Here is a 14,183-nt window from a genome sequence, read left to right on the forward strand (position 1 = left end):
CCTCTTTCGTCAGATCTATTCCAATAGTTACTCTACAAACTCGCAGACCAAACCATACCCACAGTGAAGGAAGTCTTTGGATCGATGGGTGGTCCTTGCTTGCCACCTAGATCCAGAGCTCGATTTGTGTAGCACGTTTGAGGTGCTCTAATAATTGTACAGTTTTTAAATGTTATTGTCTTTTGAAGTGAAGACCAAATTTCAAATCTTGGTATATGTAGATTTTCTCTTGAAGTAGTTTAAGAAGAAATAGATTTGTATGTGAGATGCCGTTCCGTGAAGATCTTTGAGAGCTTAGGTTTTTGTTTTTCAGAAAATAAAATCTCACTACATAACTATAACATCTTGTTAACAAGAGGACCACACAACCACTTTAGGTAGTTACACATCAATTATTAATTATCACCTTTTTTTAATTATCAATCACTATCATGTAACAAAATCAGTTGTTAACAACACTTTAAAGACTTAAGGTTAGCATTACCCTAAAGACCATTTTCTTGTACTCTACTTTTCCATTCACCAATCCATTTCCTTGTACTCAACTATATGAACTCAAATACTAGAATTGATTAAAATTCATATAATGATATGAGATTATTAACAGTAAGCAATGGTTTAGTTAAATTACAATTAAAGTTACACTTAATCCTCCAATGCAGGCAGTATGACATCTTGAATCGGCACAAGCTTCGCACGTCCGCCATATTCTTCAGGCAAAACATCTTCCCCAACATCTCTGATAAACTGTTTCTTCTCTTCCTCATTGCTAACTATTACAACCTGCAAATCATCATCATCATCGTACTCAGTATATCCCACCAATAGCAAAGCTATAGTAGGGTCTGAGGAGGGTAAGATGTAGACAGCCTTACCTCTACCCCATAAGGATAGAGAGGCTGCTTCCGGTGAGACCCCCGGCTCGATAGTAGTTTTGCATCAAGCCTTGGACATAAGGCACATAGCACTCAATCATCGGGACACCGGCTGATCGGTGCATGTACCCTTGTCTTTCGGCTATCAACGCCACTACATGATGCCTGATTAACCGTCCGTCACTTTTAACGTTATTTTCACGAGATTAGTAAAATAACGTCAAAATTAGTGCAATTTCACTTTTGCCCACCCGAGGGTTCACATTATCATGTTATCAATTTCATACATTATCATGTATGAAATTAGTGCAATTTCAATTTCACCTGCAAAAAGAAATTATTAATTTCATACATTATCATGTTATCACGCCAAGCTTACGGTGCACGCATATAATGTATATATGTGTGAACCCTTGGGTGGGCAAAAGTGAAACGGCACTAGTTTTGACGTTATTTTACTAATCTCATGAAAATAACGTTAAAAGTGGCGGAAGGTTAATCAGGCATCATGTGGTGGTGTTGATAGCTGAAAGACAAGGGTACATGCACCAATCAGTCGGTGTCCCGATGATTGAGTGTTATGTGCCTTATGTCCAAGGCTTGATGCAAAACTACTATCGAGTCGGGGGTCTCACCGGAAGCAGCCTCTTTATCCCCATGGGGTAGAGCTAAGGCTGTCTACATCTTACCCTCCTCAGACCCTACCATAGCTTTGCTATTGGTGGAATATTGAGTACGATGATGATGATACATTATCATGTTATCGATCAAATTTTATTTGCATTTGTCATATTGCATATACCATACCTTCTCTAAAGTTGCTTTCTCCAAGAACCGCGAAACCAACTTCCAAACACTCACGAAAAACCACGGCATGTTTAAAATGTAACACTTTTTTAACCTCTCAGGGTAGTACGCCTACAATAAGCGAAACCAAGGTAACATAAAAAGGCTAAATAAGAACATGATTTTTGCATGTTTAATAAATAACGACTTGAATGTACATAGGAAAATGCATATAAGGATTTACTTGTAAAAACTGAAATCCGGTAATTAATCCACGAGCATCGATATTTTTGTAAGCAATTTGATCTAAATCAAGAACACCAATCAACTTCTCATTTCCTATCTCTTTTCCTTTGACGCCGCTGAAATGAGCAAAACAAGATTAAGGTTTTAATTAAAATCACATTTTAATAATTACTCATTTTAATAAAGAACTTAAGAACATACCTTGCAATTACTTTGTCAAGCAAGTAAACCACAAATTCTGTTTTTAGTACATAAAAAAGAAGTATTAGATTTGCACTAGTCATCCAAAGATGCATGGAAAGTCAACAGTCAATGGTATTAGAAAAGTCAACTTAGAACTTAGAAGTGAGACACCAACTGATCCACCTAACTCATTACTATATTGTATATACAATTTAAGTACACCACACTATTTGGTGAAGTTGTGTACATAAACCTAAGTACTGAAGATGTAATGCAATAAAGAAGGTATGTTTAAGTTGTTAACGGTACCTTTCGAAGAATGAATTTTACATGCCGATTTTTTATTTAAAAAACAAATGCTACTCAACAAGATATATTAAACTAACCATTAAAAAACTTAACAGGAAAAAACAATGTGAGGAATATCACCAAGGACAAGAGAATTTAAAAAACAATTTGTCCCAATCAAATGAAATAACCAAGACGAATAACGATAAAGAAATAATCTTTAATAAGGCCTAGGAACGCCAAAAATAATTAAATAAGTTGATTTCATCTTCATGGAGAAGTGGAAAACGGTGGGGTGGGCACCACTTTCCACTGTTATACAGGTCGTATAAGGGTATACAACCTCTATAATATTTGAAAAAGTTTTATAGGAGGCCATATATAAATAAAATAAGGTTTTATGTGAGTTTTGTACACAAATCGTTTAAGGTGATCTACAAAGGTGATACATAATGCTTAACCTTATAGAAAGTGTGATACATAATGCTTAACTTTATAGAAACTGACTGATATGACAATGTTGTGTACTTGTATTATAAGGGTGTAGGATTTCTTATTTTACCTTCTTATAACTTTTTTTATAAGTTAATAAGTTACAACTTTGTAAATTATTAACTTATTCCCTTACAATAACATACAATACCAAACACCTTTTAACTTTTAATCCCAAACACCCCCTATGCGTACCAAGCGGGTGGTGTATCTATTGCCATTGGACCCCCCTTCTATTATCTAGGAATTTAAGATGAAAAAAAATCATGAAAGAAAGTACAAGAGAGTTGCTTTAATGAAAAAGACTAACCATAGAGTTTACCAAACCATCCAAAACTTAAAAAAAAATACTTTCTATGAAAACCAACACTTGCAATCTAAAAAGAAAATAACATAAATAAGAATAAGAAATTAATTACTCTTAAACTGTGGCTGATCTTTAGCAGGATAATGTTTGCTAGCTTTGATGATCATAATAGGGTACCCATCATTAGACAAACAATGTAAAAAGACCTTTTTAGCCTCCAACTGTTCAACCACTTCTAAATCTGGGATGAATCCCAACGGTACAAATGATTCCCTCCATGTCTTCCATGACAGAAACATCTTTGCAGCTTTGTTTGGATCCATAGATCTTGCAATCAAGAACCGTTCCAATGTCGGGTCGCCGTACTTCTGTATATTTGAAAAGTTACATATAAATTCCAATCCAGTTAATCCAGATTAATCCAGATTAATCGCTAGTCTATATACCTAACCACCAGACTAGCACCTAGCAAGTTATGCAACACTGTAATAGATTAATAAATAAAATAAATTACCTGTGTAGATGAACCAAGTTTTTGGACACAAGACTTCATCTGGGTGAGTTTGAGTTTGAGTTCTTGATTTGTGTCCATGTTTTTTTTTGGTATTTTTGGGTTGAATAGTTGGAGATTAATGATAAGGATCCCTTAACAATAATATTATTAGGAACTTCAAAGTGGAAAATTGAGCATGGGGAGATGACTAAGGAAGGAATAAAGAAATGAGTGGAAGAGACGAATTATGTCAAAAGAGAAATAAATGATGAGCAAGTGTACATAATTCAACTTTTCTTCGGTTTTAACTTTTGATAATTTATAATAGTATTAGATTTTAAAAATTAAAACAACTAAATTAGAAATGGACCGAATTGAACCACGTATTTGGTTAGGTTTGAAACCGAAACTGAATTAAGTTTTCGATTTTGTGTTTCAAAGTATTTTAATTCGGTTCAAATCAATTAATCGATCCGAACTTGTATATACCAGTATTTTTGTATCTAGTTATATTTAGCCAAATACTATAAAATTGAAACATTTTCTTTCTCTCTTTGTGTTCTTCTAGCATCTACTGGTTTGAAATCAGTTATATCACTACTAGAAAATAAGTCATTTTCCTATAAAAATTTCCTATAAATTTCTTTGGCTTGCAACAGCTCCAACTTTGCTACACATTATCTAATAAACATTATGTTAAGTCAAAATAGTTTTTGTAGAAAAGTTGTAGGAAGTTTACAACCACATGTTTTTGTAGCAATTTTGTAAGAAAAATTGTTAAAAATATTTAAAAACGATTTTCAAACATGTGTTTTTCCAACATAATTTTTTGTTGGAAAACTATTAGAAACTGGATTTTCTTACAAATTTCCTATAAATTCAATTGTAGAAAAACATTTCTTTTTCTAATAGTGTATATAATAATAATAATAATATTTAATGATACTATTCTATACTTTTTTTTTGTGGCAATCATACTATTCTTCTCATTACAAAGAGAAAACATCTGCCGTTAATTTATTATTGCTTTCATGAGGAATGGATGACATCCATTTCATTTTCAATTTTAGTTTTTTTTTCTAATTTTTAAAAGAGATGAAATAAAAACTTATTTATTAAAATGGGTAATTTAAAAGGTATTATTAGGAAAACTTTTTGATAAAATTTTGTTGGATTATTGGAAATAAAAGAGTTTTGTATATTAAAAAAAGTTAAGAAAAATATTTCTGATAACATAAAATAAAACCATTTTGTTGGATCATTATATTTTATCAAGGAAAAAATTGCATGTTTTTAATTATGTGTATAAATGTATTCTGTAAACTAAGTTATTAATTCAAGTAGTTTTGTCTTTCATATTGGTCAAGAACAATTTCGGTATTATTATTCATAACCTCAATATATACATGGATACAAATTTACATAGTTTATGACAAGAAATAAAATCATGACTCAAATGCGATAATTTACATACATATCTCCTAAATGTATTCTAATAATTTCTTAGCCTGAATAATATATGATTCATGTTCGGGCTTAAAAATTCAACACAATCGTCATAGCTAGTTAAGTTGCCTCACGTATGCTATATACATAATACATCTCTTTTCAAAACGACATACTTGCCTACATATGTATTTGGAATAGAGTTAAGTTGATATAACGTGCACTTCAGTGCATATGACAACCTTGCGTTAGCTAGCCAAGAATTGGCTTTCCTAATACTCCCACAACATTCAAAAAATAAGTTAACATTTTAACCCCCTATATTTTCAAATGATATACTGAAGTGTTTTAAAGTTCTATTCATGAAAATGTTTTATTTAATTTGTTAAATATTTTGCTATATAACCTTGTTTGTCATTCTCTTATTCATAACATCAAGTGTGTATGAAAAGAATTTTATTTTATTTTGTTATGCCGACACAACCAATTCAGGTTAGTCTTATGTTTATATTCGATTGCTCAAATTTACACGTACATTAGCATTTTGCATGGTCTAATTTCGTGGATGGACTCGTATAAACTAAGTAGCTTACTATCTTGTGATGGTTATGAGTAAGTTTAACTTCTTTTTAGAACTACTCACAAACTCTTTAAATCTATTTTTAAATTAGATCAATAAGTTGTTGATCATATGACCCGAATGCATATCACTCAGAAAAACATATCTTTATCTAACACTTTGATACTGGCCAAGAGCAATGGCGAAGGATAGTTGGGGCCAAGAGTGGCCTTCGTCCCCTCCGTTTTCTCGCGCAGTAGTGTAAATATACCTGTTTTCATCCAAAAATTTGATTCCGGTCCCCTCCGTTTACGTTTTTTTAATGTGTATTTTCGTCCGCCCCTCGACATTTTCGTCCAAGCTTTGCCACCGGCCAATAGGACAAATGGTATGGTTGTGGTTAACTACAGTTTTCTGGTGGAGCAAACTCATGTGATCACTTTGAGGGCCAAAATAATAAATGCATCTTATCTGTAGGCAGATCAAATCAATTGAGAATACAAATTATTGAATATATAGTCAACATATATAAATGCCGGCCTGGACCACTTTTGTAATTTATTAGTTTTACTTTCCGTTGAATATTTGGACGTAGGGCCTAAGCCCATTTTTCATTTAAATTTTGTGGCATGTGAAAATCGAACTGGTGGCTAGATAAGTTATTGTGTTGGCTTATTCACTTATTAACTCAACCATCCTATTTACACACTCAATCGACCGGCTAAGAGATGAAACTAGAAATCTAGAATGGTAGTTTTCCACTAGTTTTTTTCTAGTTTATTTAAAATCATTCATTTCATTTATGCCATGTATATTAACTAGTAAGAGTATCCACAACACGTATTTTGTAGCACTGTTTAAAAGTTCCAACCCCACAAGAGATAGCACGAGTACGTTGTATGAAGGTTCTAAATGAAAGTTTATGAGGAGGTTTGAAACTGCAAACCTTACAGCAGATGTGAAAGGTGGGCCCCATGTATCACGTATATTAAAATTTTATATTATTTAGTGAGGTTTGAAACGTGGAAAGAAGTCAGAGCAATTTCGTGATTTAGGTGTTTATGCTATATGGAAAGAAGTTAAAGTTGGCATAATTTGGGGAAAACTATTCCTTTACGAAATTGGACCGCTAAATGATGAAATTTGAGTTGGATAGCCCGACCTTTTTTGCCCGTTAGTCGTATATAGGCTCTGTAGCTCTACTCGTAGCCCATGTCACACTCGTTTAAAGTTTGGGCTATTTCTCCGTCGTCTTCCCGTGTCCAACTAATCCAAGCAAGGCTTTGTCAACTCATGGATCAACTTCTCAACATAAAATGACAAAAGATTACAATAAAAGATCAATCTATTCTAGGCTAGGGGTGTCCAAAATACCCAAACCCGATTAACCCGACCCGACCCGAACCCGAATAATCAAATTCGGTTCGGGTTAAATCGGGTCAAAAAGTATTAATCGGGTTATTTGGGTTGACCCGAATAACCCGAATTGTTAATAGGTTCGGGTTTCGAGTTCATTTTTGGGAAAAAGTCGGATTTCGGGTTAACCCGAATAAACAGATTAGTGGTGATACTTAACTTTAAATACAATAATTAAAAGGTGAAATAAGCACCATAAAGCCAATAATGTTGTGTTCATGAACTGTTCGGCGGAAATTTCATTTATGTTGTTTTCATTTAATTAAACAAACGAAAATGAACACATATTTCACTCGTTCAACTATGTTTGTGAATGTTTATTTATGATTGTTCATTTAAGTTTGTTTGTGTTCGTTCATGCTCGTTTACATATTAATAGAAAATTATTAAATATTATTTGCATTTAGTAATTATATCACCCTAATATGTTTTATATTTGTTTTTATGTGTTTATTTAAATGCGTTCATTTATGTTTGTTAATGTATGTTTGTGTTCGTTAATATATGTACATATATGTTCCTTCATGTTCGCAACATCTTTGTTTAATTATGTTCATTAATGTTCGTGAATTCTTCGTCTAGATTTTAAATGAACGATTATTAACACAAATATTTGTTCGATTAAGTGTTCGTTTTCGATAAAAGTTAAATGAAAGAATACAGACATGCCTTTGTTCATGTTTGTTCGGTTCGTTTACAGGTTTATATGTGAAGTTATAACATAATTGCTTCTAAAATAAATTGAAAATTAAGTGGAATAAGAAATTTTGCAACCTACAAGTTACGAACACATAAAACAACTTAAAATTATAAAGTAACATGGTCAATCCGATTAACCCGACTAACCCGACCCGACAAACCCGAACCCCGAATAACCCGAACCCGACTAACCCGAACCTTAATAGGGTCGGGTTGCGGGTTAGATATTTTTTAAGGAAAACCCGACTAACCCGACCCGATTACCACCCCTAATTCTAGCCGTGATCCAATATGGCTATAATATTTGACAAAACTTAAAACATAACTCACACCTCAATCATAAACTAAAACTATGAAACTGAAATAAAAAATAATGATAATCTCAATTTCCAGTGGGACTTGTAAAATTTTTGCATATCCAAAAAGAAGTTAACGAATAAGTGAATAACCAATGAGACGGCCCATTGGGAAGGTTGGGCTTGGGCTACATTAAATGATAAATACATTTTCTTGACAAACTATGGCCCAAGCTTATTTTATAAATGGAAGTATTGACAATTGACAAAGATAAATGTTGTAGTAAATGAAGTCAGGAAAATGCATCCATACTTTTTCAACTATAGCATATTATTCTAATGTTGATGTTCATCCAAGATGTGTTAACTATTCAGGTGCCTTACCACTAGGTCACCTTGTAATGCTTTCGTTGTACCACACGGACAACAAATGCAACAGTACTCACATATACTTGTATGAGTCACATAACAGTTTCATGGTAAGTTTATTGCAGTTTGAGTGCCTAGTGCGTGTGAATGGGCGGACAAAAACCATGTAAACGCAATTGATCGATCTAAAACCATCGTTATAAAGGAAATTTTAAAGAACATGAAACCATGGGGAAAGTTTTGTAAGACATGTAACATTCAAACACTAAAATTAGCCAACATGGCCAATTTAACTTATTTTGGAGGTCAGACATAAAACAGAAAAGATGACTTAATCCAAACTGGAACTTAAAGATAACCATTTTTACTCTTGAAATGTTTATTCAACATGAGCTAGCTTAGGCACTTGGACATCTTGAAGTAGCACAAGTTTCGCGATCCCACCAAGTTCTTCAGGCAACGTCTCCTTGCCAACTTCTTCGACTAGTTTTTTTCTTCCTTTCTCGCCCGATATCATCACAATCTTTAACACCAATCACATGTCAAAATAGTGTACATTTTCACATTTAAGTAAACAACATACCTCAACATCCGCATTTAAAATATTTAACATGAACATATAAGGTATAGATCTAATTATTCTAAAGAAATGTTGTTTGTTAATGTGATCGACGTACCTTTTCTGATGTTGATTTCTCTAGAACACGAGAAATGATCTTCCAAACACTCGCAAAAAACCATGGCATGCTTACCATGTAAAGTTTTGCTAAGCGCCCTGGAAAGTAGTCCTGTGTGAAAAGAACCACAACATAATTAATATTAACGACAACTCATGCATTACCTTAATATCTCCCAATATTACTATATTGTTTGTTTTTTACAACCATGAGACTTAAACTCACGGGAATTTATCTACTCATGACTGATACCGCTAGACAAAGGCCCGCTACATAATAATTTATTACACTTATTTGTTTCTTCACTTTTCCATCAAACATGTGAATGTTCTATGCATGTTGTCGGAAAATTTTAGGTAGAATCCTATAATAAATTGAAGGATAAATAGGAGAGAAAATTGTTACTCGGAGAGAAACTACTCAATCTTTCTCATTAGACAATTTTTTATCTAACTTTTAGTATTTTTTAAGACCACCAGGTTGGTGTAGTGGTAAAAGTGTACGGTTTCCATCCAAATGGTTATAAGTAAAATAAAATAAAAACACTTTCTAGAAAAACCTTCTAGATTTTATGATAGTTGCAATGGTCCACATAGATATTTAGTGCTATGTATCATTCACACGTGAATATATATATATATTAATATTATAGATGATGAAATTTACCTGCAACATTTGAAATCCAGCAATAAATCCTTGAGTGTCAATATTTTTATAGGCTAGGTTTTGCATATCCATGATCACAACTACCTTCTCATTTCCAATTTCTTTGTCTTTGATTCCACTACAAAGTGTTTCAATCCATTAAAAGTGCAACAATTAAGTAAATTGTGCATTACAATATTAAACATTGGCGGGGCCACGTGAATTATGTCAGGTTCAATCGATACTATCCATTTTTTAGTTTCAATAGAACATATAATATATAATATGATAATTTCAAATGAATCCGGTCTCTTTTAACAATTGAACCCATTGCTTTAATGAAATAAATCAATAATTGAACCAATTGCCTACGAAAATTTTACCATCTTTTTTAATAACAGTTTAAAATCAAGGGGAAAATTTAAAATGAAAAATGTGAGAAGAATTTGTGACAATAAATAAATAAATAAACTCTCAAAAAATAACAAATATAATAACAGAAAAATCATTACTCAAAATATAAAATAAAAAAAAAAACTAAAATGTTTCTCCAATCATTTCCGATAAAAAAACGACGAAAAGATACAATGCCGAGAAAAAAAGACACAATGACGAAAATAAAGAATAATGTAATGATAAATAAAAAAACACAATAGATCGCAAAATATAACACAATGCCTAACAAAATATAACACAGTGATAACTAATATAACACAATATCAAAAAAAAAAAAAAGAAACAATCAATGACGATAATAAACAAAAAACACAATGATAAATAAAAATACACATTAATATTTTTTCCTCAACATTGAGTTTTTTTTTTAGAACGAGGAAGATGGTGGAGACATTTTTTCGTTTTTACTTTTATGTTTTTTTAATTTTGGTTATAATTTTTTTTTATTAATTTTGCATTACTTTTTAGTGTTTTTTTTGTTGTTACAAAACTTTCTTATCATTCTCATTTTTATCATCCTTTGTAGAATAACAATACTCTTAAAATTAATCAAACCATTTTTCTTATTTCCAATTAAAAAAATCCCAGGGTATTTTTTAAGAAAAAGCCCAAATCTTTAACCATTTTAAAAGTATTTTTTTAAATTTTCCAAGTAACCCAATTCTCCAACGTCGTTTAACCAAAAAATAAAAAATAAAAAAAGAAGAAAAAAAAGGATTGATTGAACTATTCAAGTCGAATAGCGAGCAACCTCAAACCCGTGACCTTCGATTATATCATTTCCAATGACAATGTACTTTTATTAAGACACTGTTTTTGTTATATGAACCGACCCAAACTGAAAATTCTTACACCATGGTTTTAAAAATTCTAACATAAAAAAAAAATTTTGGATCAGCCAATTACATAGTAAAATACCAGATGATAACTTATGGTACTAGATATTTCTTCTAAAACTAGAAGTTCAACTACAAATGCAGAAAAAAAAATTAAAACTTCAAAAAAGAATATCACGTACCTAGCAATTCCTTTTTCAATCATATGGACAAAAAATTCTGCAATATCAAAAGAAAAGTACGTGATTCACATTTGTAGAAACTTTGATGCTCAAAGCTACATATGATAAGGGTTAATTGCTAAAAATTGTTACATAAAATTACAACTTTAGTAACATGTTAGAAATAACATTTTTTTATTTTTTTTTATTTATTTATCAATGTAATTATATTTTCTTTTAGCACCATATATATTTACTAGGAGTGTTTATGTATATTATTATAACCAACATAACTGTTCAAAGTTAACCGGTAGCGACTGATTTACGATAATTATATGGTTCGGTTCTTGATTAACGAAATGTTTATATATTATAAACAATGATTTAAGTGACTAGAAAAGAGTTACTCTTGAATTGTAGTTGATCTTTAGCAGGATAATGCTTGCTAGCTTTAAGAATCACAACAGGCAACCCACTCTTGGATGATAAGCCTTGAAGATACGTTTTTTCAGCTTTTAATTCATCAGCAACTTCAGATTCAGGGATATACCCTAATGGGACAAAAGAAGCCCTCCATTTTTGCCATGCTACAAACATCTTTGCAGCTTTATTTGGATCCATAGATTTTTCTATCAAGAACCTCTCTAGTGTTGGATCTCCATATTTCTACACAAAACCGAAAACCCATGCATGATTTATAAAAATAAAACTTCCAAAAATATTGTTTCTTCTTTTCTGATCATGTCTCGAATTTTATGTTGGAATTGTGTGATTTTGTGTCTTTTAGAATTCGTATACAAAAAATATTTGTGACGATTCTAGTTAAGTAGAAAATTATTTTAAAAAATAGATTGATTAAAGCGACACAAAAGGTTGAGCCGACCATAAGACAAAACTCATGAAGCTAGAGCAATTTACATACCTCGGCTGAAGATCCTAGCTTTTGGATTTGTTCTTTCATCTGAGTCAGTTTGAGTTCATGATCACTTGTTGTCATTTTTATGTTTTGTAAAACGCAAATAATGAATGGAATGAAATTGAGTCTATATATAGATATAGATATAGATATACATAGTCGTATACTCAGATTAATAATGTTGGAATGTGGGCTGCATTTGGAGCGACCTCATTTTTTTATTCAAATTAGTAATTAATCAAATCATAGCATAATTGAAGTGGTTTCTAGTTAAGATATACACATGATTGCACGTAATTTGTTAAGTAACTACTTTCACTTAAAACATGTTTATAACTAATTGTGTGTTTTGTATTTCAATCGTGTGAATTAGTTTCAAATAAAAAATATCGGAGAGTAGGGTAGAGTGGGGTGGGTCACTAGGTCGGGTGATTTAAGAGGAAAAGAATTCCAATTTCATTAAAAAGTTTACCAAATTAACCGAACACATTATAGATTTTTCTAACATTTTATTTCATTTTCAATTCCAGTTTTTTTAAAAAAATTTGCGCAAACCGAACGCCCCATGAATTTCATTGCCCGATACCCTGTGGCGTCCCTTTCTAACCCAAACTAGCACTAACAAATGTTTCTGTATGTACACTTCAATATCTAATGATTAAATAAGGAAACCGATTGCTAACATAACATGGACTTGGAGGATTCGTCAATATACAGCTCGGAATAAATCAGACATTAGCTATCCAGACACCTATTTTTGCTATACAGGCAACTTTTTTATACACAAATCTCTCTCTAAACCCATATGAGTGTCTTAAATTAACCTAGCTTCTTCTTAAAAAAACGAAACCTAGGATTAAATTAATTATCATGAGTAGGTCCGTATGTGTTTATGACTTCTAGAAAATCATCAATGATCCATGAGAGGCAGAAAAAGGCAAGTTTAAAAATGGATATTTTAAAAAGAATAAAATCAGATCACGTTACACATTTAAGAATATATATAATATAAAGATATAGAAAGAATTATAAGAAAATTATAAACTTGTAAAAAAACCCCATAAATATATAAAACATAATTCAAAATTTATTTTATTCTATATAAAAGATTAAAAGGTTTATTAGTACGATAAAATCTAACTGTTTTATGTAAGAAACTTTAATTATGGTAATATTCTTATTACAACTTTATATTTATATTACTTATATTAATAACTACTGTATTTAACATTACATTTTACCCTTCTAAATCTTAGATCCATTGATAATTACTCCTTCTGTCCCATTATAAGTGTCCTAGTTTGATTTTTCAAGTCTTTCTTGTTTAACTTTGACCGAAAATATTTTTGCTTGTGTTATATAATACTTGATGTAAAATATATGAATGGATTGAGTTTTAAATTTTTTTACATTGATATAATTTTCATCAAGTATTATATGATCCTAACAACAAAAATATTTACGGTCAAGGTTGCAAAAAAAGAATTGAAAAGTCAAACTAAGACACTTATAATGGGACGGAGGGAGTATTAAATATAATTTTTTAATTCTCTTTAAAATTACTATTTCATCTCCCACCATTTTTATATTCACTTTTATGGAAAGAATATTCAAATATGAAAGCAACTTTTGAAATTCCTATAACGTCTTCAAGTGTTGAACCAACTTAAGATCAGATTGCTCTAGCGATTCAATATTCGGCTTGCAAAGAAAATGACACAAGTTTTGTTGTCAAGCATTACAAAGTGGCTCGATGGCATAAGGTTATTTGGGATGGTAAAATGGCTGTCAGCGCTTGCAAAACTTTGAATTTGTCAGGATACTTTTTCGTCATGTTTTGAGTGTTCTTCTCCATACTGGTTGTTTTGAAATTTCTTTTAGTTATTGGCTATCACCATAGAGACGAGAAGAGGCTCAATTCAATAACGTCTCTCAATTACACCAAGAATGAACTTTGGATATTGTATCATCTTTTACATAAAATAATGATCCTATAACTAATGCAATTGAGGGGTTCAACACTTGGAGACATTATAG

The 14,183-nt window shown here is 31.5% G+C and overlaps 2 protein-coding genes across 2 annotated transcripts; both read right to left on the bottom strand.

Moving 5' to 3' along the window:
* Positions 1-466: 466 nt before the first annotated feature.
* Positions 467-3,956, bottom strand: LOC143552702 (sec14 cytosolic factor-like). Its single transcript, XM_077042851.1, has 6 exons — positions 3,692-3,956; positions 3,290-3,545; positions 2,109-2,145; positions 1,906-2,023; positions 1,683-1,793; positions 467-783 (listed from the first exon to the last, which is right to left on the bottom strand). Exons 1-6 carry the CDS (start codon positions 3,767-3,769, stop codon positions 646-648), a joined length of 738 nt encoding a protein of 245 aa, XP_076898966.1. The 5' UTR covers positions 3,770-3,956; the 3' UTR covers positions 467-645.
* A 4,669-nt stretch (positions 3,957-8,625) lies between these two features.
* On the bottom strand, positions 8,626-12,253 carry LOC143552703 (sec14 cytosolic factor-like). Its single transcript, XM_077042852.1, has 6 exons — positions 12,153-12,253; positions 11,638-11,896; positions 11,252-11,288; positions 9,799-9,916; positions 9,133-9,243; positions 8,626-8,978 (listed from the first exon to the last, which is right to left on the bottom strand). The coding sequence occupies exons 1-6, from the start codon at positions 12,225-12,227 to the stop codon at positions 8,835-8,837; spliced, it is 744 nt and encodes a 247-aa protein (XP_076898967.1). The 5' UTR covers positions 12,228-12,253; the 3' UTR covers positions 8,626-8,834.
* Positions 12,254-14,183: the final 1,930 nt, after the last annotated feature.

This window comes from Bidens hawaiensis, unplaced genomic scaffold (genome assembly GCF_021521415.1).
Source record: "Bidens hawaiensis isolate Kalapana, Puna unplaced genomic scaffold, B.hawaiensis_p1.1 tig00017009_1, whole genome shotgun sequence".
Lineage (NCBI taxonomy): Eukaryota > Viridiplantae > Streptophyta > Magnoliopsida > Asterales > Asteraceae > Bidens > Bidens hawaiensis.

Excerpts from the sequence above, each read along its gene's own strand:
- LOC143552702 (XM_077042851.1), bottom strand. The coding sequence starts at position 3,769 with ATGGACACAAATCAAGAACTCAAACTCAAACTCACCCAGATGAAGTCT. Across the intron at positions 1,794-1,905 it reads CCGGATTTCAGTTTTTACAA|GCGTACTACCCTGAGAGGTT; the intron begins GTAAATCCTTAT and ends CGCTTATTGTAG. Across the intron at positions 784-1,682 it reads AGAAAGCAACTTTAGAGAAG|GTTGTAATAGTTAGCAATGA; the intron begins GTATGGTATATG and ends GATGATTTGCAG.
- LOC143552703 (XM_077042852.1), bottom strand. The coding sequence starts at position 12,227 with ATGACAACAAGTGATCATGAACTCAAACTGACTCAGATGAAAGAACAA. Across the intron at positions 11,897-12,152 it reads AGCTAGGATCTTCAGCCGAG|AAATATGGAGATCCAACACT; the intron begins GTATGTAAATTG and ends GGTTTTGTGTAG. Across the intron at positions 11,289-11,637 it reads AGATCAACTACAATTCAAGA|AATTTTTTGTCCATATGATT; the intron begins GTAACTCTTTTC and ends TTGATATTGCAG.